We start from the raw sequence: 27,383 nt of genomic DNA, 5'->3' as shown, positions 1-27,383 counted from the left end.
TACCACTAATAACACATACAAAGTATTACCTGCAGGGCTTCAAATACAGCTTTAGATGAGAGCACCTACGCTGTGTCTCTTATCTCTGGTATTTACCTGAGAGGACGAGAAACTTTATGAGATTTGGTTTAGAACATTCAACATGTAAGTATTCTATTTTTCTTTATATATTTAACAATGGGGTTTTTTAACACAAAAATGAGATTTACATATTAATATGAACTACAATATGATATTTGCTGTTGTTACACCTGTGTTGACAAGACACTACTTGAGCTTTACCTATGTGTACATTTATTACTTCCTCTTTCATTCTTCATTACCCCTTATGGATTTGTTTTAATACAGATTTCAGTACAGTTTCTGAAAGATTATTATATACCTGTGCGTGTAGGCAGGGTCAGGCGAACTAGGTGGTAGCCTGGAGTGCCATACTATAAGAGGCACCAAATGAGACCGATGGGGGGGGGGCAAAGTCATAAGGCGCCTTGGGCGCCCCCAAAAAACCTTGGGCCAGTCCTGTGTATATGTGATTATGTGTGCTTTAGAGTGACTTATTTTGTGATGGGACATGGGTTAGGCCGTTAGGGGGACAGGGTTGAGGCAGTCTATTGTCCCTAAAGATTCTCTTCGTACGTTGACTGACATTGCGAGCGATAATGTTAGGGGTCTTTTGACACTGACTCACATTGTTTTTGTTATTTTATTTATGTTTATTTTAGACATTTGGATCATTCTGGACAGGTTTTCTTCTCTGTAAATATTTACTGTGCCTTACCTTCAAATTTGTGTGCGTGTGTGTTTGTGTGCGAATTTTATTGGTGTGCCTGGAGAAGACCATGCTGTTATGTGGAAATATAGGGAAACTTTGCATATGCATATATATATATATATATATATATATATATATATATATATATATATATATATATATATATATATGACAAGAATAATGTACACCAATTGAACAAGCACAGGAATCGAATATATGGAAAACAAGAAGTGATTTACGTTGTTACTCATTATATTATATAGAACGTTTTTAATGAACAATTGCAATGCCCTAATTTGACATAAATCTAAAAAATAGACATAAGTTGGAAAGGATTGACAAACGTCAGCTGCTAAAATATAAGTATTCGCTGTAGATGTATGTCTGATTTGATTGTTGATAACGGATGTCCGATTGGTTTGTTTTTAAGAGATGCCTTATTTAAAACGCATAAAAAAATTAGCCAAAAATAAAGCTTTTTATAACGTGTTGAATTACTGATAACGGTCATTGTTAAAGACATCTTTACTATAATATTTAAATTACAGTTGCAACAACAAATATCAATCGCTTTTTGGAACAGTTACACGAGACAAAAATAGTAGAATTCATTGAACTGCATGCTTGGTTAACCAAATAATCTAACTACGCTTTACGCAGACAAACGATTAAAAATTCCTTACAGATTGGTCTGTGTTAGTGACATGGATTACCAGTGGCCGGCAGATGTTGTTCATATGCAGGCGTATTTGAAGAAGAAAAAGAAAAAAATACAACGATGGATACAAATACATAAGAACCATCGACAGCAAAGGTCGATGACAAATACGATACTTTCAGAAATATCTTGAAAGAGAAAAACCTGAAATGTTACAGATTAATGAGAAAACTTTAAGTCGAAAGGAAACATAAAGATGGTATGAATCAATCTATATGGTTATTTTATAGCTGATACATTTAGAACTCCCAGATTCCAAGCTGGTAAATCTATCCTAATTTTAAAATTTAAAAGAATATTTGCGTAGGGCTACCTTATTAACTTTGCCGAAGATATCTAATATTTAGCAGCCGATGATTTTATGTGATCCGGTAGTTTACACATTGGAAATAATATAGAGGGAGAGAATATAGAGGACATTTTAAATGAAAAAGATTAAGCTGTACATGACAAACTATATGACATATGCAAAACAAATGTAAAATCAAATATGCATTGCTAAATATTTGAGCGGTGGGTCATCGCCGTACCCATTGGCTAGCTTTTCTTTGTTTTATATAATAATACGTCAATAAAACTAACAATGATATCGACACAATTTACAATGGAATAAGTTATGCCCTTACTGTTGCTTTGAACATACTGTTGAAAAGGCTATTGATATTTACAAGTGCTTTGCCATTATCAATTTCTAACAAATATGGTTACAAAACTGGTCAGTTCAGTCTCTTCATATACGTAATGCTTTCTTTAGCTTTAACTGGCGTTAATAAAAAATTCTGTAATCAAACATTTTAGGGAAATTCACAGTTTTGCCTCTTCAGTATGTTACGTATATTAGATTTAATTTATATTTGATTTAAGTTGTATTTGATTCGATTTGATTGTTTGTGGGTTTTGGAGTCTTTTTATTTTATTTACATGTCAATATAATGTAATTTTGTTTACTAGGAATTTTGATATTTACCAGAAAATTCAGTTTGACCTGAGTTTTAACTTAGATACCTAATAATAGAAACACGTGTTTCTATTTATGACATAGTTCCTGGCCTTGATTGAGGGTCAAGTAAACAACTTTTTCTAGGGGAAAAATGATTGGTTCTTATCAAGGACATACAGAATGTTTGTGATTTTTACATGTAAACATGATCACGTCATCCTCTATTTCGCAACATATTACGCAATTAGGCATTTCCGAAATTGCGAAATACTTAGTATTAATAGTGATGTTTAGAGAGATCGAGATCTGAGAGTCCAGGGCTTTTAAACACTTGATGTCAAGTTGTTTTCTTCTGTTGTGACCAGAAATGAACTTTTGAGATTTGAGTTATTAGTTAATTTTTCTCAAAAGTATTTGAACTCTCAAAGATTAATTAGTTTTCTCTGGAAATATTATTGTATTTATACATAATTCTTGAACAAGGACATTTACTGAGAATTCTGTTTGGCTTTCCAAAACCGGAGGATAAATTATTGTGTTTGTACAAGGAACTGTATACCTCAACACAGTACAGGCTACATGATAAGTCATCGCCTTCCATCTTGGATTTTTCATCGGGATTCGAACTTGAAATAATTAGAACATTCATTTATTACTAGGACTTTTGTAATTCAATTTGTGGATTATTCTTGTATTATTTTTGGATTTGATTCTGGAAACCGTAAGTTCCCAATTTTTATTCATTTGTACAGTATTTTTCTAGGGAAATAAAGCTTGTTGTGTTCACTCTTTCTTGTGCTACTGGTCAATAGAGCCTAAACACGTAACATAAGAAGTAGCAAAGACAAAAAGTCAGTGAAAACAGTGTTTGAAAAGAACTGTGCTATTCCAGGCTACATACAAGTATGCGTTCCATATACTGTAAAAACAAAACCCAGAAGGAATACAATTTTAATGAGACATGATATTTTTAATACAAGTTGCTGGTATGTTCGTCAGGTAATGTATTTGCCTTGCATGTTTTTCATTAAAGAACTCAGTGAAGCTTTTTATTTTAATTTAACACATCTCGAAATTGTACTTTCGTAGTACATTCTTTCTGTTGTTGACGTCCGGTTTAATTAAATGAAAAAAATGTTACGTGCAAAAGTTCGGATTCTTGTTAATCACATCTGCATTTTTCTTGTACACTTTATTTATTTTAGTTTTATCCGTCTTGAATGAATGCTGATCCGATCCTAACTCATAAAATTCTCAAATTTTGGTTCTGGTTAGTTCATGTCTGAAAACGGCAGGGTCTATTTTTATTAATTTATATTAAGGCAAAGACTTTGTCCTTTGTATAATGACTAACGTGTTAAAAGTTGACGTACTCTTTCACATCTCTCACTGAATGTTTTCTGATCCAACATAAATAAACACAGCACGAGTGGTCCCAAGGTATAACTGTATTTGTTTTTCAACTTCTAGTAACAGAATTTTTACAGAAACGAATCTGCTAGGTCTAACACAGTAAAATCAATCTAGATCGGTTTGGTTAATTTTATAGTTTCGTTGTCAGTCAGTTCATTGGCATGTCTTGTTTGCTTACTGTTGTTTTCCAACACAAACAGAAAAGTTTACAACCTTCAAGTGTACGACAGACCTGGCGAACTCCAATGTCTGGGCTTGCTGGTCAGTGCAATAATACTGAGTGAACTTTATCCACTATCTGTTTATCTATAAATCAGTTCAGACGGAGAACAACGCATGTTGTTGAAACAATCCTAAAGTACACAAAAACCTTATAGTAAAGCTTAAATCTGACCTCGTTTAGAATGTCTAGCAAACTCTGGAGTCTCTTCACCGTCAACACATTACCAAAGGTAACCCTGCCAAAATAAAATTTCGTTATATTTAATAATATATTAATAATAATAGTAATAGTAATAATAATAATAATACTGTTTATTTGTAATATAGGTCACTGGCACATGATACATATCCATACATCATGCTTTTCAAAAAGATTGTTTTAGTGCGTAGCAAAATAACATTGTATTTATAAGAAGCAATATACTTGAAAGTAATCATTATTGCATTTTTCGAATTAGGTGAGATACAATTATTCAAAATTACAAATCTGACACAATCGTTCTTCATATCAATTACTTTCATATCTTCCCGTGTTACCTCTGACTGACAAGTTCCCCACTCTAAGCATAGTGATTATATAACAAAGATCGTTATCTCCCAGCAATTCTAGATATTTTTGACAAGTAAATTCTACTCCAAATAAAGCTTAGTTTTTCCATTGACTTACTCTCATTTTGCAGCTTTTGCCTACAAATATCTTCACATCTCTGGCTGAACAATCTAAGAAATATAGTTTCATCATTTACGCCCTGAGTACACCAAACATTGCTAAATCCAAATATAAATAGAAGCGTTATAACATAGTTAGCCCAGCAATCACAATTTTCCCCGCTTCAACTGTAAATCTTAGCATTGTTTAGGATATCTGTCTTCTGGCATTTTTAGAATTCTTAGCAGATGATTCAACAAACGTATATCTCTTATACACTGCATAACAATTCTTCCTAATTCGTTATATACGAATGGACTTGGAGTAGACTTAGAAGTACTAAGGCTATATTCACAAAATGACAAATGAGCTTTTTCAATATCAATGGCATCATAAAAACCCCAAACCTCAGCTCAGTAATTAAGTATGGGAGCTATCTTCGCGTCAAACAGACGAAGCAATCCAGTTACGTGTAATCTGCCAAATTTTGAAAGACTTTGTTTCAATATATGCACAGCCTTCAGCGCATGCAAGGATACAATTTTCAGGCATATATGCCAAGAGTTTTATGAAGACAATATGCATCCTAAATACTTATAATATGATCCAATCGTTACCTCTGTATGGCCTTAGTACCAGTTTTCGTAACTTCTGAGATAATCACCTCTGCAAGATACAACCTCTCTTGTTTGTTTTCCATATTCTCCTTTAATTTCCGCCTTAGAACACACACACACACACACACACACACACACACACACACACACATATATATATATATATATATATATATATATATATATATATATATATATATATATATATATATATATATATATATATATATATATATATATACACATTTGGCTTTTTGCAGATTTGCAGATAGTAAAGTACTTTTTACTTCATGCTAAGATGGGTTCTGGAAAGAGTATCAAAGACGGATGTTCCTTGTGCGGTACAGCGAGTAAGTAAACCAATTACATTGACATGCATGTCTTAATGAAGAATTGTCTTGAGTGTGCAACCGCCGCATTGACAGCCTTTAGCTGATTTGACAGACAATGTCAATGTATTACATTTCATGCGGATTTTTGGGAAAAGATCGATAGCAGATAAAGACAACTATCTGAGGAAATTATCACGCATGGAGCAAAGACAGTGGTAATTTATCTTTGTAATGATTTGTCATTGTAGGAGCTGCTGATTTGTTTTATCAATAAATGCTTTTCATTTGCTGTTTTTAGTTCAATACTTCCGCAGTGAATGCTTTTCTTTCATTTTTTAAATGCGAAGTACATTCGAGGAAACAACTTTGCAATTTGTACCTAAGAGATAAACCATATATTCTTCCTCGTGCAAGTTTAAGAAAATTCACTTTAAATCTGAAATATACGATAGTGGTTAAAAAATAATTTTCGTTTGTTTTTCGTTCGTTTAAAAAAAAAGCATATCGCTTAAGTACATGTAAAGCGTCTGCACCAGTTTCTACACGGAACAATTTTTACTGTTCAACCATTACTTATTCTTGATTCTATGCAGTATATTTTGAATCAAACATCAAATTGCAAGATATACTTTGCGTCTACAATTAACAACAATACTGCATTAACAATCTTGTAGTGACTGGTTCAGTGCTGCATATGTTAAAGTAGCTATGTGCATTGTGGACGTCCAAATTAGCCCCAGACCTTACCTTTAAGGGCTATATCATTACCTAATAAGCTTACTAATAAATGGAGTCGAATAGCAAACTGCACATACCCAATTCTGCCGGCGCATTTTGCGCCCGTAGATCTGGATCTGCGCAGTTTGTTAGGAGTAATCTATGGAACAAACAACATGGACCCTGATCAGTAGGCGCATTATGCTACGACAGATAAAGATATTTGTTGTTTGCAATTGGAATCGCCGTCTAAGAGAGTACATACGGTAAGTCTGGTCCTAATTGTTTTATATATAAATTGTTAACTTTGAAATAAACATAACATTTTCTCATCGTCAAAAGTATTTTGTACTAGTCGTGGTATATAAGTAATTTTTCATGTATTCATGAGATATAATGATATGAATTTTGAACTTCCATTATCATGTATTGCGTATATACACATTGACTACATGTGCGATATTACTCTACTGTTACCTATGTAACAGTGCAAACTTAAGAGCGAAATTTGATAAAATCAAAGTAAATGTTTATACTGAATTGAACATGACTTATTGTTTAATCTTTTCAGCTTTCTGTTGCTGTTGTTTATTGATTGCAATTGCGTTGATGGCCCTGGGGATAGCGAAAATAGTGATGGGTGAGAATCATATTTGATCAAACATACTTCTCTCATCTTAGCAGGACTGTTATGGTAGCATTGATAATTGCTTCCGTATAAGTGAAGTTAGTATAAATTAATTACGGATTGATGATCAAACCCGATTGTTTTTGGTGCACAAGATTCGGGTTGGATAGTAATTGCAGAGAATGGGATACTCCGAACGGAAAAAAACCTAACATTGTATCAGCAGTAATGTGAAGGTATAAAAGAATGATTGGAGTTGTTGTTGTGGGGTTTAACGCTATCTTTCAGCACACGATAGGCTATACATGGCGGCCAGTATTAATAGTGGAGCAAGAACCCGGGAAGACCCGGAAAGAACCACCGACCCACGAGAAACTACTGGCAAGCTTTCTCACATACCCACATTGGCTGAATCCGAGACTCGAACCGGCGCAGACAGAGGTGAGGTGGCAGTGATCCGTAACGGAGAGCGCTTTAGACCACTCGGCCACTCGGGGCCCCAATGATTGGAGTAGATCCTCTTGTGAAAAGCACCAGAGATATTTATAGACAAGACAGTCACATACTGCTTTGTAAAAAATTCTTGGTGTCTGCTGACGATAAAAACGTTGTGCAAAAATCGCATGGGTAAGTGAATGAAGTGACTGAATGTTAGCACTGAAACCTGTAGGGAACGGACTAATGGAAAGACCATTCTTGTGTGTCAGCGCAATCGGTTTTTGCTTAGTAGTTCAGGAGTTAGTGACCATGGCATGATTTAACAGATTTATGTCTGTTTACAACAATATCTTATAACTTTATGACGATGGTTTCAAAGGCGGACCGAACGGAGATTACGTACGTTATACGTTCTGTCCTGCAAAATATTATAAAATGTACCTACGATATAAGCGTTTGAAAATTACTTCAAGGTATTTTATTGAAGTTTCCATTGTTAAGCCTCATGGAAGAAGATATACAAATGCAGGAAATAATATAATAGGGACAAATGACATGGCCTCGATAGAAATCAAAATGTAATTTGCAATACTTGTACATAGGACGTTATACAGTGATTCTGCAAAGTTTCAAGCTATGTTTTATCATAGAGTAGGATGTGCCTTTAGGTGTGGTATGTAACGTTTTATGGCGGTTTTGCTATGATTCGTCAATATATACAAGACATGATTTCGCATGCCAGCTGGATACTTCATTAATACACGTCGTCATTTCAATGTCTTGCCGATTTCATATCCAATTTATGAGCATTACTAAACGTAACTTTCTAAATTAGGCAGAATCATATTTTAGCAAACGGCTTAACGGCTTAAACTTAATGACTTATTAACAGACTAGGTAAATAACATACGTAGCAAACAACTGTGTAGATTAACATAAAACAAACTTTCAGTTTAAGATACTTCTCCGAATGTTGTTTCTATCCCGTGTTTTCCTTATACAGCATAAATGTTGTAGCCAATTCGAGAAATTATTAATCAGCACACATGCATCATCACTTGCCGAACATGAAAATGGGACAAAGGATGCACCTTCAGAAAATCACACTTGCAACCAGTAAGCTTGCATGATATCAAAGACATCGACCTATACTTGACACACAAAAGTGAAATAGCAACCAAAAGCTGTACGTCATATCAAAGGCATCGACCTACAATCGCTATAGAAAAGCAAAAATAGCAGCCAGAAACTATATGTGATATCAAAGGCATCGACCTACAATCGCTATAGAAAAGCAAAAATAGCAGCCAGAAACTATACGTGATATCAAAATATCTGTCAGTTAGTAATTACATTACAAATTCACACATCATAACTTCTTTACAACTAACCAATCTAAGACATTTTCAAAAGGGTATTGCAACAGTTCAAGTTCTTATGTTTGGCCACATTTGCGTCATCTATCAAGATTTGGTTATGTCTGCAACTTTCTATTTGACTGGAAACGAAAATGATGTCCAATATTGTGTGACTTCTAGAAGTTGTTATCATAAGCCCTGAAAAAGAAACGAGAACCGGCAGTAATCCTAAATAAATTGAATTTCTTCTCGTTCGCTTCTAGTAAATGATCCACTCATAAGTAAATCTCCTCACCTAATAGTTGTACTTTGTCACAAAACATTCAACTTAATTAGGACCCTTTCGGTCTATCTAAGGACAGAGCAAAATTTATACTATAGGCAAATAGATGCACTCTCTCGGGCAATGTAACGGATTTAGAGAGAAAGATGGAACTTTAATATGTTACATTTTTTGCAAAATACATTATTTGGTTTACGTCGGAAGATGTCTGACACAAAATAATTAATCTTCTTTAATATTTAGACATTCTCGCTGCCGAGTGGTTTTAATTCTGAGGCAAAAATTACACTTCAAAGTGCTACAAAGCGAATGACAGTACATTTATAACGTAATAGCTCACAATTCAAAAGTAACATTCGTATTCTACTCCTATATGCTGTATTTGAATTTACCTATCACGATCTCATTTTCCAAATCAAATATATTGCTACCTTAAAAATATACTCGAAAAATAGTTAAAATCTTACAGAAAATTAGCCACAATAGATTCTCCCAAATTGCACATTATGAATGTTAATTTTCTTGATTATTGAACTATTGAAGCTATTTCGGAATTCATAAGTTGTTTTAATTTTTACACATTCTGTGTTATGGATATATACTTATATATTCTGAGCCAAGCGCATTTGATACAAATGAAAGAACCCGGGACTTTAAGGGGCATAGTGAATGGCGCATTATTAGAGGCCCTTATAACTTTGATTTGATCTAGATGTGATTTACAGGTGCCATCCACCTTCACGACTGTGACATCGAGCGCATGATACCAATATTCCTAATTGTCAGCGGATGCACTCCAGTTTTGTTTGGATGCCTTGCTAAGCAGGGAGACGAAGAGAACCGGGAAAAGATCACATGTGCCCAAGTTATCGGTTTTATTGGACTCCTCTTCAGTACAGCCTGGTTAATAGCAGGTACGGTTTGCCACTTGTATCGTGTTATTTAGCTCTTATCTTCCACCTTGTATCATTTGTTTTATTTAGCTCATATATTCCACCTTGTAAAACTTGTGTTGTTTATCTCCTGTCTTCCACCTTGTATCAAGTTTGTTATTTAGCAACTATCGTGTTATTTAGCTCTTATCTTCCACCTTGTATCATTTGTTTTATTTAGCTCATATATTCCACCTTGTAAAACTTGTGTTGTTTATCTCCTGTCTTCCACCTTGTATCAAGTTTGTTATTTAGCAACTATCTTTCACCTTCTATCACTTGTGTTATTTAGTATTTATACTGTTGCAACGTAACACTTGTTCGCATAGCGATAATGTTAAATAATTTACAAGTACTTAAAATAATTGAGCTCCTGAGTGAAAGCAGTGAACGAGTTCCTTGATCCTCTACACGAAATAATAACTCAGCATAATAGCCATTCTAATATTATTATTCTGTTTATTACATGCCTCATCAAGAACACAAAGTCATGTCTCCATAATCTACAGCTGATAAAATATAAGAAATGTTTAGACTGTTTAAAGGCATGTAAATGAATACACTCCGCCAGATGTAACTGTACTAAACATGAATGAACATAACGTCATCATCGATGAAATCTCAAAGGTGGCGCATTGTGATGTGACACAGTATGGGCTTTTGACTGGTGCAGAATAAATGCATAAATAGCTCATGTCATATTTTAAATAAAGATAACAAGGAGAAAATATGTGAAGTGTGTCATCCCTCAAGTGAGCAATATAATTGACTTGCGAATAATTTACAGTAATTCTCCTTGTTAAATCACGATAAATAATTTTTGTATATGTCAGAGAGTAGGGACCTTAAATGTACGATGACTTGTTTTATCCATCCTCCGACAAGAATCTATTGCACTCATAACATGATTGAAATCGAACGAGACGTTGATGAAACTCGTATGCTTCTACACATCCGATATATTCATGTTTGAAGCGTCATAAAAAAGTTACCTCCATTGTTAGTGGTGATCACTAAGTTTCAGTGTATCTGAGAATGCTTCAATGCTAAGCGTCCAACGACCATCTTCAGAGGTAAGGTGCATGCCGTTAAACATTGAATATGATTCCAGATGGCTTAAGTGTGAAATTTCCTATTCGATAAAACCGTCAAAACTAAATGCACTACTAAAACGTCTTAGCACTTCCGGGATATAAAGAGAATGTTGGGAAGAATCAATTTCATATGCACGAAATATAGCTCCATATGATATGCGAATACAAGGTTTAGCTCCCCTAACAGCTCTACTGCACGGTTTATTTGCTTGCTAAGAGAAGCATTTGTACAAGCATGTGTCGTTATACCGTGGATGCACTAGGAAATGGTTGAAAGACAGAATTGTTAAATTGTTTGGCTGTACGTAATACGTTAACGTGTCCATCATATAGAAAACTTCAGTTCTGTGAGATCCAAAATCAATTTTATAATGTCATGGACTTAAGTGCCGTCGTCAAGCATCCAAGAACAAGAAGTCAAATCTCAACGTTTAATGCTAAGGCGTCCACAACTTCGATTTGGTGAAATGTTATAAATTGAACTTAAATTTATAATCTAAAAATTGCAATAAAATACGTTCTTATTAAACTAGTAAAGTAGAACAAAATGAATAAGAATCTACTTCCATAAAGAAAACCAACTGATTCAATTGAACACAAGTGTCGAACAATATTTAACATGAGTACAATCAGTCGGATAAATATGTTCTGCTGTTTGTTTCTTAATGTTTGCTGAATCAATAGAGCCCATAAAATTTAATATCATTTCTGTAATAAAATATGTAAGAAGAATAGGTCCATCCTTATCGTTTCTGTAATAAAATAACGAAGAACAATGTTTTACTACAATCCGGTTGCAAAACTAGATTCGATCCACACTATAATTGCATGTTGCACCAAGAATACGGATCCAAGGTTATATTTTCATGACCACGTCATCCTTATCATGTATTTTTATATGGTGCATCCAGTGCACAGTTAAGTACAATCGGAACACTTAGATACAACTATAGATTTTAATAGGACGTCACATTCCAGTTGAACGTAATTGGTCTTCAAATGTATAGTAGGATGCCAGTGTAAACAATACTTTCATCCGCTTAGCATTTGTATAATTCTTTCTGACGTTATTGTGGCAATCAAATATATTAGAACGGTAATTTCGATGTTAAAGGAGACGACAAAAATGAAATATTGATAAAGAAATACCAACAAAATTGATCAACATCTATTCGCATTTGTAAGTTTTCTTCGACCGCTAAAATTGTATATTGACATACGCTTCACTCTATGCTGTCGCTGCTAACGCTACTTTAACTAGTGAACATGTTTTTGGTTACGGAATCTCAGTCAGAATAAGCACGTTTGGCAGTACCCCTAAAATGCTTCCCTATTTGGCACTGAAAGAGACATTAGTCGCAGACATTCGGCTGTAGTTCAAAACTATGCATGATTAATATGATTTATCAGATGTATTAATAATTCACTGAAAAATCCCACCAGAGTTGTTTTATTCGCTGGAACCCGTTAAGGCCTCGCTCCTGCTCACGAACTGGAAATCAGAACGTGGGGTTTTCATATCCCACATAAACACACATGGGTCTAGAGCTGATAATTTCTCTCACATTTCTATGTTAAAAAATCTTCAGTACAAACTCGGAAATGGGGTTGAACACACCAGTAGTTTCAGTTTTGCAGTTAGACCAATAGCAAATATAGCAGACGTAAATGTGTTACAAATAATGTTTATCTTTATTATTGTGAAAGAATGTTCAGGCGCTAATTGGTATGGTTTGCTACTCTGTGTGCACTATGATCACATTAGTAGACCAGTATAGTCCGCAAGCCAGGATAAAGGTCACGTGTTATGCAGGATAGAGCTATCCTGTGCCGGTGTTCTTCACTGGAAAACACGATCATACACATGTATTTGCATATGAAAATAATAGAATCCTTCTCATGCATCGGTGTGGGATAGGAACATTCAACGTGATTACGAGGATGAAATCTTCTATCCAACATCAATGCAAAATAAACGATAATTTTTCTCACATTCCTGGCTGCAACACGAGGATCCAATTATAAATGATTTGAAATTGCATCACCTTAAAACAGCAAAAACATTAGGTTAACTATAAAATAGTGTACATATTAGATGATGATAAAACACATATGTACATATTAAATGGCGATAAAACACATATCAGCGTTCAAAGAACAGTGATTGCTAGAACTGATGTGATGGCTATACATATTATTTGAACTGTGTGCTGCAGGTAGGTTGCGCAATGATACAAATATAATCAGATAAAACATAATGTATCCTCTTATCGATAAGATTAATGGAGACCGACAAAAATAATGACGTAGTCCTCAATTCAGCTTTGATCTAGAATTGATTTACCCTTCAGAAATGGTAATGAGAATATGCACTTTAAAACATAACAACTACAACAACGAATTTGTTTTACTCAAAATCGATTCCAATAAACTGTACATGCAGCAAGGTTGATCAGTACCGAAACATTTTGCTTCCGGGATAAAATTTTCATATGCTGCTTGTGTTAGTACGTAGATATGTTGCAGGTAATGTTGAACTTGATTATTGAGAAAGAATTATCAAGTATTGATGGAAAATTTGCAGTTTTTACCACATTGTTTATACTATGCTAGCAGAAAAAGGTCATTTGAAGAAAGACAGAAATCGCGTGATGAAAATAAAAATATCATTCTCTAGTGTTATGAATGAGGAAACACAATGACACACATATGGAAATGTGGTTGTAATTTTTTTTTTTTTTTTTTTTTTTGCATGGACGTTATGCCTGTAAAGTCCCTATCTGTACTGGTGATTAATACGAGATTTCAGCAGCTGAAGTTTCTTTCCAACACTAATGTATAAAGAAAGATTATTTTACTCAGTTTACTGATGCAACTTTAAACAGCAAAACACTTCGTTCAAAAATGTCACCACCGCATGATAGAGCGTAAAAACTAAAGTTTACACTGACTCGTCATTGCAAGCTTTAAATGACGTTGAAGCATCTATCAGAGTTCAAAGAACAGTGATCGAGACAGCTAAGGCAATATAAATACGCAATGTTTGAGTTGTATACTGAAAAGAGACTTCTTACTGACAAATATTTGAATAGGTCAAAATAAAGTCCAGTCATCCTTAAGATTAAACTAGAAAATGCAACAAAAAAAGACCAATGATATAGTCCTCGATTCACCTTTGATCTAGAACTGGGTTTCCTGTCACAAATAATAATGAGATCTTAAGTACTTTTTTATTGCAATAATCGCTTTTCCAACTCTATACCGGAAACTGTACATGTGCCTATTATTTTCACAGCAATAAGTATTGTTTACCGGACACTAACTTCAACCGCTGCAGATTTTAGGATGTAAATGTGTTGTAATCAATGTTTATCTTTGTCACGGCATTTTAAACAAAGTCCAAAGGCTACAACTGACTGACTACAAACTTACTGCAAGAACCTGAACTTCACTATTGATGGGAAACAAGACTGGTCTTCGTCACATCTAAAAGTGAAATCTTCATTATTTTATGGCTGAATTGCAAATGGCCGCACTTTGTGTTTTTGCTAGAGAAGAATATGTTATGAACAATCAAAATAAGACAAATTAATGAGATTTACAAAGTTTCATGTTAAGCAGTAAAATCACAGGTCGAGAAGGTGTTTCTTTTGATGTTCACTTATTTACTTTGACAAGTGTTCAGTATGTGATCGATATTTATAAGATAATCGGTAGAGATCAAAATCAAGAAATATGTCAAAAGCACATTCTTGGAATCTTCGTTAATCAAATTTGCAGTAAAGGAAATGAATTAAACATTTTTTGTAGCCAGAAAAATATAACAATGTAGCTGCATTATCGAAATGGGAGCAAGACTAGTTTAAAAAGCAGCAAAATGACGTCACCATTACAACATGGCTGAATGGCAAATGCTCAAAACGCTTGTTTATCCGTGCGCATGTGCATGTGACTTGGCAAGCACTTGTGTTTTTACTGGGTGGCTCATACCAAGCATTGGCAGAAAATTCAATTTCTACTTATAGCCGTCCTCTCCTATGAGAAACCACTATTTTATGATTATACATATATCAATATATACTCAATGATCACGCTAGAACCATATGAAATAATTAGTTTTATCAAAGCTGTGTGTACATGATTATATTGTTTCTTTTAGTGTAATATTTAGATATTAAAAGTCAAAACGTTACTATGTGTCATCTTTTATCTTCTTATTGCATGTTTTACGGGATAAGAGGACTGAACACACCAGAGGTCTCTAGTTCTCCAAATCACACGTGAAGCCACACGAGATCGCAATAGCCTAACCATTCAAAACGAAGTTTCAGAGCTTAAACTATGTTTCAACAGCTACTTCCACTTTGCAAGCAATAGTTTCATTTAATCATGATGAATATGTACTATAACATCAGACCCACAATAACAACTCTTATCCGTTAAAAGATCTGGGCAAAGCTCGACGATTTAATCAGGAAAATAATCGGTGGCAGCGCAATTTAAAAATTCGAACAAGCACACAACATCACATAATAATGTGAATGTATTTAATTAACAGTACATCATCATAGTTAAACGAAGTTACAGACTAGAAATATCAGGTTTTAAACTTAGCAAAGCAAGCATCTTACAATTTTTAAATTCACGAGAGAGAGAGAGAGAGAGATTGATTATTATTTTTTTACAGCTATGTTCAAAACGAAAAAAAATTAAATCAAGAAATATTCTGTTAATTGATCCATTTGAGTATTCGAATACCCAATTAAATATGTTTCATCTTTTCAGTCAAATCATTTATCACAGATTTAGGAGAAAACGTTATTAATGTTTTGTCGTCAAAACCATTATCTTTCAAATTTATTGATTTCCGCTAAACGAAGAGTAATTTTATACAGCTGTCATAACAACGTGAAGCTGCATGGGTTTGACATCCATTCTGTATGTTCCATTTATTAATGATGAGTACACGACCTTGCTAGTACCTTTATTTTTTTCTTCTTCTTCTAAATTGTTCAATGCTGTATTAGCACACAGCTCCATTCCTATAAAAGTCCGGTAGATCAGCTCCTAAATATCTAGTAGAATTGATGGTTAATTAGGAATCTGATTTCGCCTGTTATATAACGTTGAATTATTCCAGACTACAACATATCTTTGTACACATATCAACATGTTTAGACACTTACCGGTGTCGCTCACAGCCCTCGAGTCTCAGTTGGTTAAATGGTTCTTTGACGAATTCCACAGCATATTTCCACATAAACTCTGATATCCGAAAACTTAAACTTTACGTTCCTGTTGCCATTTGGAATTACCGGTCTATATCAGTGGAGAATCCGCTGTTCAATCAATGTCGAGGAACCAATGAGATGCAACTCAAAAAGTTCGTTTTCTTCGTGTGACGCGAGTGTACGCGGATTTGTCATGACACTATTACGAGATGGTTATGTTTTTATGAGACTATTATCACGGTTCAGCAACGAGTTAAATTACAAGAAGGACATATTAATAAACAGTGTTCTGTGCATTTTTGGTTATAATGTAACATATTTACACCCTACAGAGGACTTTTAGCACTAATCAACTTCACAACGACTATAGATCATATGGTAAGATTTTTAGTCGCGAAGTCGTTGATGGAAATGTTATTGTTTTAAAGAAATTCACCATCTCGTTATTATTTATGTAGGCTGAATTCATGAACTTTGTCACTAATTGTGTTTGTCTCGTTCAATGTCAATTGAAAAAGAACGCCTTATCTTGTGACCTGCCAAATTCGTAACATTGTCAAACTATTTACAATCCTCAGTTCTGACGCTGTATATTGGCACTAACTCGACTGTCTCAACCGTCATTATTTGAACACGGATACGTAATTAAACATCATTTAAAACTTACACTGAAGATTTCACTATAAATCTAAATTTGTTTACTCTTTAACAGGATGTTTTGCTGTTTTAATTTTGCATCAGTATTCACAATATGCCATTTTGACTTCGACACTATAGGTTACTGCATTTGTATGGGAAAATATGAACGAGTTTTTTGGATGGAATACTGCACGACCTTGGGAGTGCAGTATATCCATCCGACAAAACGAGTTCATATTATCGCATACAAATGCAGTAACCTTTTTATTATATGCTCATTTTTTTAAAATCCTACCTAAGGCTTAATTACATAAACAAAATACACTACAAGAAACAACGTAAATGAATGTATGCCGTATTCCAAACTAAATACACAAGCGCATATTCATCATTGCACATCGCCAACATTATTACTGCGCACATAACTCCGCCCAGATAAATTTAAACTTAATTGAGCGCTCGACATAACTTTCGAAAGAAAATGGCGTGTCTAGTTAAAATTGAAATTTGGTGCCATATTGTGAATAAATGTGTATTGCAACAACTTTTCCATTTGATCTGGAATGAATAAATTTGTGTATTGTTTCGATTCTACGAAATTTCGTGATTATGGACTGGATTTTATGTGACAATTCCACATGAAATACATGGGATTGAATAAGCTAGGGAGAAGCTTGTTGGCATCTGCAAATGAGTTTCTGTTTCTGTCATTGAATGTTTGAAATCATAATGTGGGGAAAATATGAAGTCTTTCAATTGCAATTATCAAAATGACGCTATGGAATTTAATGCTTATTTCATTTTGAGTGCAGAAAGGGGGATGTAATTGCACTTGTCATCGAAATTACAGTACAGTTTCGAAATGTGTAATCAAGATTGAGAACCCATGACATGGCTCATGTAATTCGGATTTGCAGAACTAACAAAGTACATTTTGAGGAAATTCAGGATGTAAAACTGTAAGTATATTTTTTTTTTGCCATTCATATCACCAGCTAAAGAAGACAGTAAATGACTTGTCACTTGTATGTTATTTGTAAGGACATTTTCTTACGTCTGTTGTATACTGTAACTAGCCTAAATCCGAAACATTGTATCAACGCGGAATGTGCCAAATCAGCTGTTATGTGGCAGTCCACGAAACATCTGTTTTAGTTCATTCAGAAACAAATGTAAACAACCACAACGTAAAGCGCCTCTTACGCGAGTGTACATCATTAGTTTACAAATCAAAAGTGCTGGTGTCTGCGTCCAATATTTGTTTACAATAGAAAGTATTTCCTTTATGCAATTGAATGAATGCTATATGTGTATTGGCGCGCGAGTTCAGTATTGGGTACTACTGAACGATTCTGACAATGTAAAGTTAACGGAGAAAAAAATGAGCATATAATAATCATTCGTTATGTATCAATGCTGGATAGGAAATGTCCACGTGACGTCATAACTCTGCGTCAGACACGACACTTTTAGGTAGGAATGTTCCACCCAATGAATCGAAGTGTTGCCTCAGACGCTCAGCAATGACTTGTGTACGATACAGACTTCAGAATCTGTGTGCACAGATGGTGAGATCTTTATCCTACATTCATATGAAGGATTACGCAAATCTTAGGATCATTTTCACTCAGTGATTACTATTTTCATTTTCTAATGTCTACTTTTTATTTTGTCTACCTACATCAACACTAGTGATAATACAATTAAAATTACAAGTAGTGTCCTAGTTTAACTTCGTTCTATGCTTTTGTCAACATTAACAGTATTAATAGTGGCCAGTTTTAACTTCAGTTTATGCTATTATCGACATTAGCAGTATTACTAGTGGCCAGTTTTAACTTCGGTTTATGCTATTATCGACATTAACAGTATTACTAGTGGCCAGTTTTAACTTCGGTTTATGCTATTATCGACATTAACAGTATTACTAGTGGCCAGTTTTAACTTCGGTTTATGCTATTATCGACATTAACAGTATTACTAGTGACCACTTTTAACTTCAGTTTATGCTATTATCGACATTAACAGTATTACTAGTGGCCAGCTTTAACTTCGGTTTATGCTATTATCGACAATAACAGTATTACTAGTGACCAGTTTTAACTTCAGTTTATGCTATTATCGACATTAACAGTACCAACAGTGTGGTACTTTAAATTCAGTCTATTATCTTGTCAACGTTAAAAGTGGTAATAGTGTCCAGTTTCGTTTAATGCTATTGTCAGCTTTGATAGCGTTATAACAGAACCAGTATGATCATTATACAATCTGTATCAAACAACCTTAAATTTTTGTTCTTATACAGTTGTAATTACAAAATATACCTAACGTTTTCAGTAATAGTACACCGTTTTATTATTTGTAAAAGGTAGCGTATGGGTGTTCCCAAATTGGATGAAGCTTCATGATAACCCGTGCAAACCTGACGATAAAAGCTGCAAGACTTGTAACACTGACCTAATGACGTTTGCCGCCGCCGTCACCATCATTGACTGGGTGTTTATGGGACTGTTCCTTGTCTCCTTCGTCTGCATTTGTATTCGTGCTTGCTGTAAGAGTTGAAAAACTCCTAGGAAATCAAGATGATAGGACAGGGGAAAGTCAACTATATTAATCGTCATTTTTGTGTCTTTCCTTTCTATTTTGTACATAGCACGTGTAAAATTATGAACATCTGAAAGGTTAGGATTCATAGAAGTCCCAGCATGTAAGTCCCTTACTAAGTTCCTATAGACGTCCCAGCGTATAAGTCCCTTACTAAGTTCCTATTGAAGTCAATATCTCGGCCACAAAACGCGTTATTTTCTACAGTTCCGCGCAGTTTAAGCATAGAACCGCTAACAAATCAATGACAAAACTGTATTAGGTGTAGAACAGTACCTGAAAGGAAAAGATGTATCATAACTGTCCCAGGTTGTACATCTCCATGCAGAAGGCGAATCTATTAAACTGATCCTCGAACAAATGTTCTTTGCAGCATCCATCAATAGCATTATCCATTTTCAAAAGCAATGGCATTTTAATGGTCTTTAATCTGTTATTGCAAACCTTACATCGGAGTTTTGCAAATAATGCAGACTATCCGTATCGGAAGAATTATTTTCATATTTCAGAGTTAAGAAGCATTTGAAGAACTTGCATGTGCCTCCACAGAAATTGTACCTTCTTAGATTAAACTCTTACTGAAATCTCCGATCCAATTATCTTCAGTAGGGTAATCAATTTCTTCTCGAGTTCTAAAATTCGAGTAAAGTAAGATTTGAATAAAATAGGTTAAGGTACGAATGTTTATTTCACGTAAATTAATATGATTGAAATAAAGCATCATCATTGCAAAGGGAATTTATGATTTATTTTTAACGTCAATACAATTTGTTTTGAATTGTCAGAGACATGGACATGTTGTTAACATTACATTTCATATGCCAAACAATGCAAATGAGCTTTTCCTGTCTATAATATAACCTGTACACAGGTGACCATATCTAGAAACCTTTTTGTCTGTCTCTCGGTCAAACAATATCGATAGTCCATCATAGGTTTTGGTGAAAGGTCATGAAACTTGGTCAAGGTTATGGTCACAACCATAATTTCACACGTTTCACTCAAAAATTACAAGAGTTGTTGCCCTTTATTGCCTTTCAGCTGAATGCACATTATTGCAAATCTTCTTACCACAATTAGTCTCATTGAAATTCGGGAACTTTTATGATATCATCCGAATGGACACGTATGTACAAAAGACTTTGATCCATCATTTTTTGTAGAACTATTGTCTCTTTTTCAGAGATGAATCTAGTGTACGATATAATCTTGTGGACACAATTGGTGTATGGATCGATGTGAAGATTTGTTCAATATGTGTACCCTTCCGGCAAACAATATTATCACACAGCTACTCCGGCACATTTTAGTGCATCGGCATTAATCTTGATTATTGTCACTGCCATCCACTGAAGATGCGCAATTAGCCAAATCACTGCTATTCTCCGCCTTTTGTTATAGTTGTTGTTCGTTGCGATTGTTCTGGTTATCATCAGCAGATAGCATACCGACAAATAACTATGCTCTTGCTTTTTGTGTTAGAGATTTTGCTCTTTTGTCATTCAATTGAATGAAGTGCAAGACTAAATATTAGTGAGGATATTTGTCATACATTTTTAATGTATAGATGAGAAACTTGAAAGGTGATGCGTATATAGACAAATCTTGAGCTCCCGCAAGTGTTGTTAAGAGTTATCACCTTTTCGTGTTTGGATACTGTACATGGAATAAATAATTTTAATGAAACTACCCTAGTTTTCAGTGGATTGCTGTGAAACGTACCACATATTATGGTCATCAGCAAACGATATACTGATCAAACATTTTACTCGCATTATTTTCATGCAAGTTCTGCTCCTTTTTAACGAAGGACGCATTCCCATCGCGGAAATATGGGTGCGACCCAGGGGTATATTTAGGTCAGGAAACTGCTCATCTTATCACGATTTATTTATTTATGTATTTATTTATAAAGTTATTTATTTATAAAGTTATTTATTTATATTAGTGTCATTATAATGAAGTTTAAAGTTACCGTAGTTCACAACTTTATAATTTCATTTGGTGTTGCGTTTAGGTTTTCCAGCTAATGCAGTCTGAACCTAAAATGGTTGCTTTTTAAATGTTATCAACTATAGTCATGATTATAAAAGTTTTATACGCTGAAACATGCAAATATTCGATGTATTGTAAGCTTATTTTAGCCATCACCATTTACAAGTTTCTTTCACATTGTTTTTGTGATATAAATAATAATTATATATGCATGACTTGAATCAAGTTAGTAACTTTGTGTCGTGTTTTAAACAGTCATGTAGAAATGTGGACCTATAGGTCATACAATATCTGTTTTCGAGTTTGAACTATAGAAATTTATTTAACAAATCATCAGTGAGTTTTCCTTTGAAAGTCTCTTTAATTGGCAGGCGGCCACAACTCAATGTCAGACTCTAACTCGTTTTACAATAACAATGCCGGAATAATACAAGAATCTTTTTTGTTATTTTTTATCATTTACTGTAAAATTTTCTAACAGATGATTTATAATATTACGAATTTATAAGGTCGTAACCAGAAGAAGAAAAAATCTGAGCTTTTCTTTGTGGCTTCAAAGTTAAGCAAATATATTTGCAAGCTGTGAATATTACATCTTATTCCTTAGACATAAATAAGGATAAGCATGCTTCTTTGTATATAGCACTCATCATCTTGGTAATAACTGAACAATTTTAGTTAGTTTTATTATTTTTTATTTTCTTGAAATACTTTTATTCATCGTTTCATTATATTGTAAAAACAGTTTTATGTAAGTTTTTGTTATGCTATATTTTCTTGTTTTTATCTTTTTCCACTCTCAGTAGGATCTCAAGATCTTTTGCACTCAATAAAAGCAACATGGCACTACACTGTTCGTTTTATGTATTTATTCAATAGATAGACTCTAAGAAATATAATGTATGAATCATTGTTTCAAGTCCATTCATCAATGCACGAGTTTCACATGTGTTTGTTGTAGACGTACAATCCGCCGAGTTTATTAATATACTTCATATGAAGTCCAATATTTAAATTCCTCGGGAGCCCTTTGATACATTTTCCATCCGTCCGTTGCTTCGTCTGTCAGACAGTTCGCTCCTCATGTAATAGGAACAACCATGGACTCCTTATGTAAATGTTCTACAGAGTGACCTTTAGTACTGCACTCATCCGTATGTGAATTATCTGCAAATATGCCCCTTTCAAGGTTGCGTTGTTTCGGGTACTTACAGAGTTATTTCCCCTGTCCCATCAGTGTTAAATCTTCGCCACTGCAGATCATTATCACAAACAGAACACAAACCATTCATCAAACACTCAACAAATTTGGCGTTTACGCTTTCTCAGTATCAGATGGGTTAGTCACGTGAAACCGATTGAAATAGTGTTTATGCATTTGTCAATAATTAACTTCATATCTTCACGTGCGCTTGTACTTGTACTGTTGTCATAGCTGTATAACCATCATACCTATTCTGATACAATTTGCTATGAGTATTGATTCATAGACTTATGCATGGTATACGTGGATTTAGAAGAGTTATGGCCTTTTGATTTGCTTGTTCTACTGATCAAGACAGTCTCACTATAAAAAAGGGTTGGAATTTAATCAAATTTGGCACGCGGCTTCAGAGTGATGGCACCTGATTTCCAGTATTCCACAATATCAGTTATACGGGTGAAGATCACTGACTTTGATTTATTAAGTTTAATGTGGGTACAAAGGAGACAGGAAACAAGTCGCATTGTTATATGACTTTAAGAACAGTAGAAATTTGAAAATTTTGTTGTCAATTTCATGGCACCATGAAAGGGAGAAAAAAAACTAGTCCTTTCTTATCTACATAAAATGACCAACTGCCTCACAAAACTAGGTTTCATTACAATTTAGTATGTGCTTTAACGGTGACAGAAATATTAAATAAAAAAGAAACGACTAAAGAGAATTTATGACCATTCCAACAAGTAACATAAAGACTTTGCTTTAATTATCTAAATATTACAAGCTGTATAAAGCTTAACAAGATAGTATACTAAACATGAATTTGAATTATGACAATATTATCGTCCGTTTCAGAATTATTAATAAAAACAAAAATAAAACTTAAACAAGGTAAGAAGATCATACATGTTTGGCAGGTTTTTCATTGTCAGAGCTAAGTAGAAATTTGTACCCGCTCTGAATGACTAAACAAATGAAACGAATCATTGAAATAATGGGCGGATGAATGAATTTACCACTGTAGAACGAGACAATAAAAACTAAAATAATTTTCGGCCGTTGAATTGCACAACAGCGTACAAGTGTAATCATTTTCTACAAGAAAATATTTTTAAAGAAAGTATTATTATTATTACTAATATTATTATTATTAGTAGTAGTAGTAGTATTGATGGGGTGGAGGTGGTGCGTTTGTTTCTTCACAGACTATTGTTTTTTCTCCCATATCTGAGCCAGCTTACCAGGCAATGAGGAGACTGTGTTGTTGGAGGTAACCTTTGCTTCTAGTTGAAAAACATACATAATACTAGGATTTTCGAGACAGACTGGGAGTTTACATTTCGAGAAACAAAATCTCCATTATAAATATATGATACTCGCATAAAAGATTTAGCTTTTACTAATTCTTTCGTAATAATGATACCTGCGATATTGCAAAGACTTTTTATTGAACGGTGGCTTCTTGTGTGCGTTTAACACCATTTGGAGCAAATAATAGGCTATACATGGCGTCCAGTACATTTGTAGAGGAGGAAACCGGAAAAAACAATTAAAAACACGGGAGGTTACTATCAAACATTCTTACATTATCGCTTTGGTGGAGCCGAGTGATTACGCTTTGGTGGAGCGAGTACCTTACACCACTCGGCCACAAGGGATTCCCGCTTTCGTGAATGAAGCAATTGCTTCTGATGACTGTATGTATGATCGAATGTATGTATGTATGTATGTATGTATGTATGACGTTCTTTATTTTGTCTGCAGTAAAGATTTCATTCAGTTAATTTTTCATTATTACACAGTAGAGATAGGAATATAGCTTGACAAGAATGGATTTACAGCACGCTAAACATATAATATATATATATATATATATATATATATATATATATATATATATATATATATATATATATATATATATATATATATATATATATATATATATATATATATATATATATATATATATATATATATATATATAAAGAATAAAAAATAATATGGCTAATAACAATCCATTCAAGAGCACGGGATCCGGCAACGGATCACGTTTGTCAGGGATTTATTAAGATAAATGCATTACACTGACAACGAACAGTACGAAACTAGTATCTAGCTAACCTGAGCGCTTTCGACTCTTGAATGAGTCTTTTTCAAAGGCAAATACAAAACATAGACAAGACGAACAAATAAAACAGAAAAATGGTTATGTTTGCGAAACTTTACATGGCTGTTTCTACAGGAATTCAACCTTCTAATTTTATTATGTGTCAACTAGTTTATTTCAGCTTGTTGCTGATACTGGAAAATATTTTTATTGACCTAGAAATTGGTGAGCCATAACAACATATGTTATTTTATGTAAATTTATGTAAGCGCAGATTATATTTCGGATATTTCATTGTTATACTAGTCATAGACAATTAAGCAAATTTAGAGAATTATTTAAAAGAAAATGTGTCGGCTGCAAAAGATATTTTTTTTTTGTGCATGGTTGTCTTTTTCTAGTCTTCTTGGTTTACACCGCTTGATTTCACTGTTCTAATGCGGCGTAAAAGAATCAGCCTTCATAGATCTGATTGAATGACAAAAAAAGCTGTACAGAAGCTCGGTCCCAGAACACTTCTTTTCCCCTGGCCACACTTTCAGTGATATAACACTTATTGCAATTGCTCACAACCTCAACTGGAGTCCCCAATTCAGGAAAGAAAAGGAATCTTACTGGATACGCCGCCTTAGAACATTGAAACCAAGCGGGTTAAACCAAGAAGACTAGAAAAAGACAACCATGCTCAAATCAAATTATATTTTGCAGCCGACACATTTTCTTTTAAAAACACATATATTTGTTTTTGTACGAGGGATCGAACTCTCTAACAGTAGTTTTGATGTTTTAAAGCTTCCTTGTGTAGTTTTCGTTCCATATATTTTGACAAGCCTGAACAACATGCTTGTTTATACAATATTTGAAGTCAGTGTATGGAATCTGCCAGTTGGCATAGGGTAAATGCAAGACAGCTTAGTCTGCCCTGTCATTAACATTTATGTAAATGTGGCACGACAGCCAGCTGTATATACGTCTCACCCGATTATGTGAGTCTATAATATGTTTGTAATATCTGTGGTAATAACGGGTTCGCAGATTAAAGATTATTCAAGTCTTTCGATGTGGAAAGGAAATCTGAAAATATGACGCAATTGTGTATTGATAGATTTGAACGTCGTCCAAAGCTTTGAGTATGGCTGTAATTCTGCTGTAAAAATGAAGGCATTACCCATTCAACTGATCGATATAGTGTCAGTGTGGGTAAAATTACAGCTCTAACTTTAGCTTCATGTTTAGAACTGTCGAAAATGTTTAGAGTTTTGTTGAGGATTTTCCTAAGTCGAAAAGGTCTAATATTTTGATAGGTTTCGATAACCACGGTAGTGATTTGGGAAAACATGTTTGCAATGAACATTGCGTTTTGCTGTTTTTAGGTGACGACAAATTCGTATGCCACAAAGTGAAATGAAATTTGCTGTCCGAACATTTAATGCTTGGTATTTGGGCCTAAATACTGAATCAAATGTGGGGTTATATGGCTTCGAAAATAGGTTGATAGCATAAGAAAGAGCCTGTTTCGTTCATTTGAGATAAAGTGAGAATTCATTTTCTTCAACATGGAGTCATTTAGAAGGAGAAGGTCTAAAAGCATCCAGTCTAAGCTCCTAACTGTGCATCGGTATCGGATCAAACGTTTGTAGATACGATTTAGAAACTGATCCTTACACGATCGTGCCAAAGTAAAGTTCCTGTCTAGTAATGAAATGTACAAGACCTTTCGATCCGCTATCCGATCTATGTTACCAAAAATTTGTAATAAATCTAATTTTTCTGACGTATATTTTTGAGTATTTAATATGTGCAAGAAAGTTTATGATCGAAATAAACATAAAACCTTTTGGTGAACTCTCAGCAGGGATAAAACATCCGTCATGATAGCGGTTTGGATAATCATGAACACTACATAATCCGCAGAATGCATACAGCTAGGTTTCGATTTTATAAATTTGAACCCGTTTTCTTCGGCCCGTTTCTGACTTTTGCTTATTCTGTTCGGTGGTTGACAATCAATAGTATGATCACTCTGTATTCTGCATCGGATCGTAACGTCTTCATCATATTATGAGCAGTAAGCTTTTGGATTAAGGCATTTCAGTATGATGCTAATTTGATGTCAAATATTGTTTCTGACAACATGCTGCCATGAGGTACATGCCTGCGCCCTTGAGGTTTGGATATAGTCAACGGTTAAAGATCGGCTGAAGAGTGTCAAATCCGGGACGAGTAGGATTATGTAGCAGGATGCTGGTAGATAGTATTGTTAAGAAGGCAACAAATTTGTTTTTGAAAAATGTCCTCTATCTTCTTCCCTATCTAGTCTGGCTTTACAGTCCCAAGGTGTAAGATGGCATTTAAACCCGCCAGGCGAAACAAACGTAGCTTGTTCAGTAAAATGATCTAACTCATATAGATTGATTTGAGTACGTGGAAGGAGAACAAGGTGAAAGCGTTTAATATAACGACAAACGAAAGACACCGATCTCGCAA

At 34.3% G+C, this 27,383-nt stretch overlaps 1 protein-coding gene across 4 annotated transcripts; it reads left to right on the top strand.

Moving 5' to 3' along the window:
• LOC149775333 (uncharacterized) lies at nucleotides 1–22,433 on the top strand. 4 transcript variants are annotated; one of them, XM_089944462.1, is made up of 5 exons: nucleotides 1–144; nucleotides 5,592–5,681; nucleotides 6,952–7,020; nucleotides 9,813–10,001; nucleotides 19,352–22,433. In XM_089944462.1, the coding sequence occupies exons 1-5, from the start codon at nucleotides 117–119 to the stop codon at nucleotides 19,543–19,545; spliced, it is 570 nt and encodes a 189-aa protein (XP_089800588.1). In that variant the 5' UTR covers nucleotides 1–116; the 3' UTR covers nucleotides 19,546–22,433. The 4 variants fall into 4 exon arrangements, with proteins under 4 accessions (XP_089800588.1, XP_089800590.1, XP_089800589.1 ...); XM_089944464.1 differs by lacking the exon at nucleotides 1–144 and adding an exon at nucleotides 2,746–3,151; XM_089944463.1 differs by lacking the exon at nucleotides 1–144 and adding an exon at nucleotides 3,187–3,429.
• Nucleotides 22,434–27,383: the final 4,950 nt, after the last annotated feature.

The sequence above is a fragment of the Sinohyriopsis cumingii genome, chromosome 19, assembly GCF_028554795.1.
Source record: "Sinohyriopsis cumingii isolate HCF-2022 chromosome 19, ASM2855479v2, whole genome shotgun sequence".
In the NCBI taxonomy this organism is placed as follows: Eukaryota; Metazoa; Mollusca; class Bivalvia; order Unionida; family Unionidae; genus Sinohyriopsis; species Sinohyriopsis cumingii.
The sequence above is the reverse complement of the archived record's forward strand: the minus strand, read 5'-3'. Positions and strand labels throughout refer to the sequence as shown.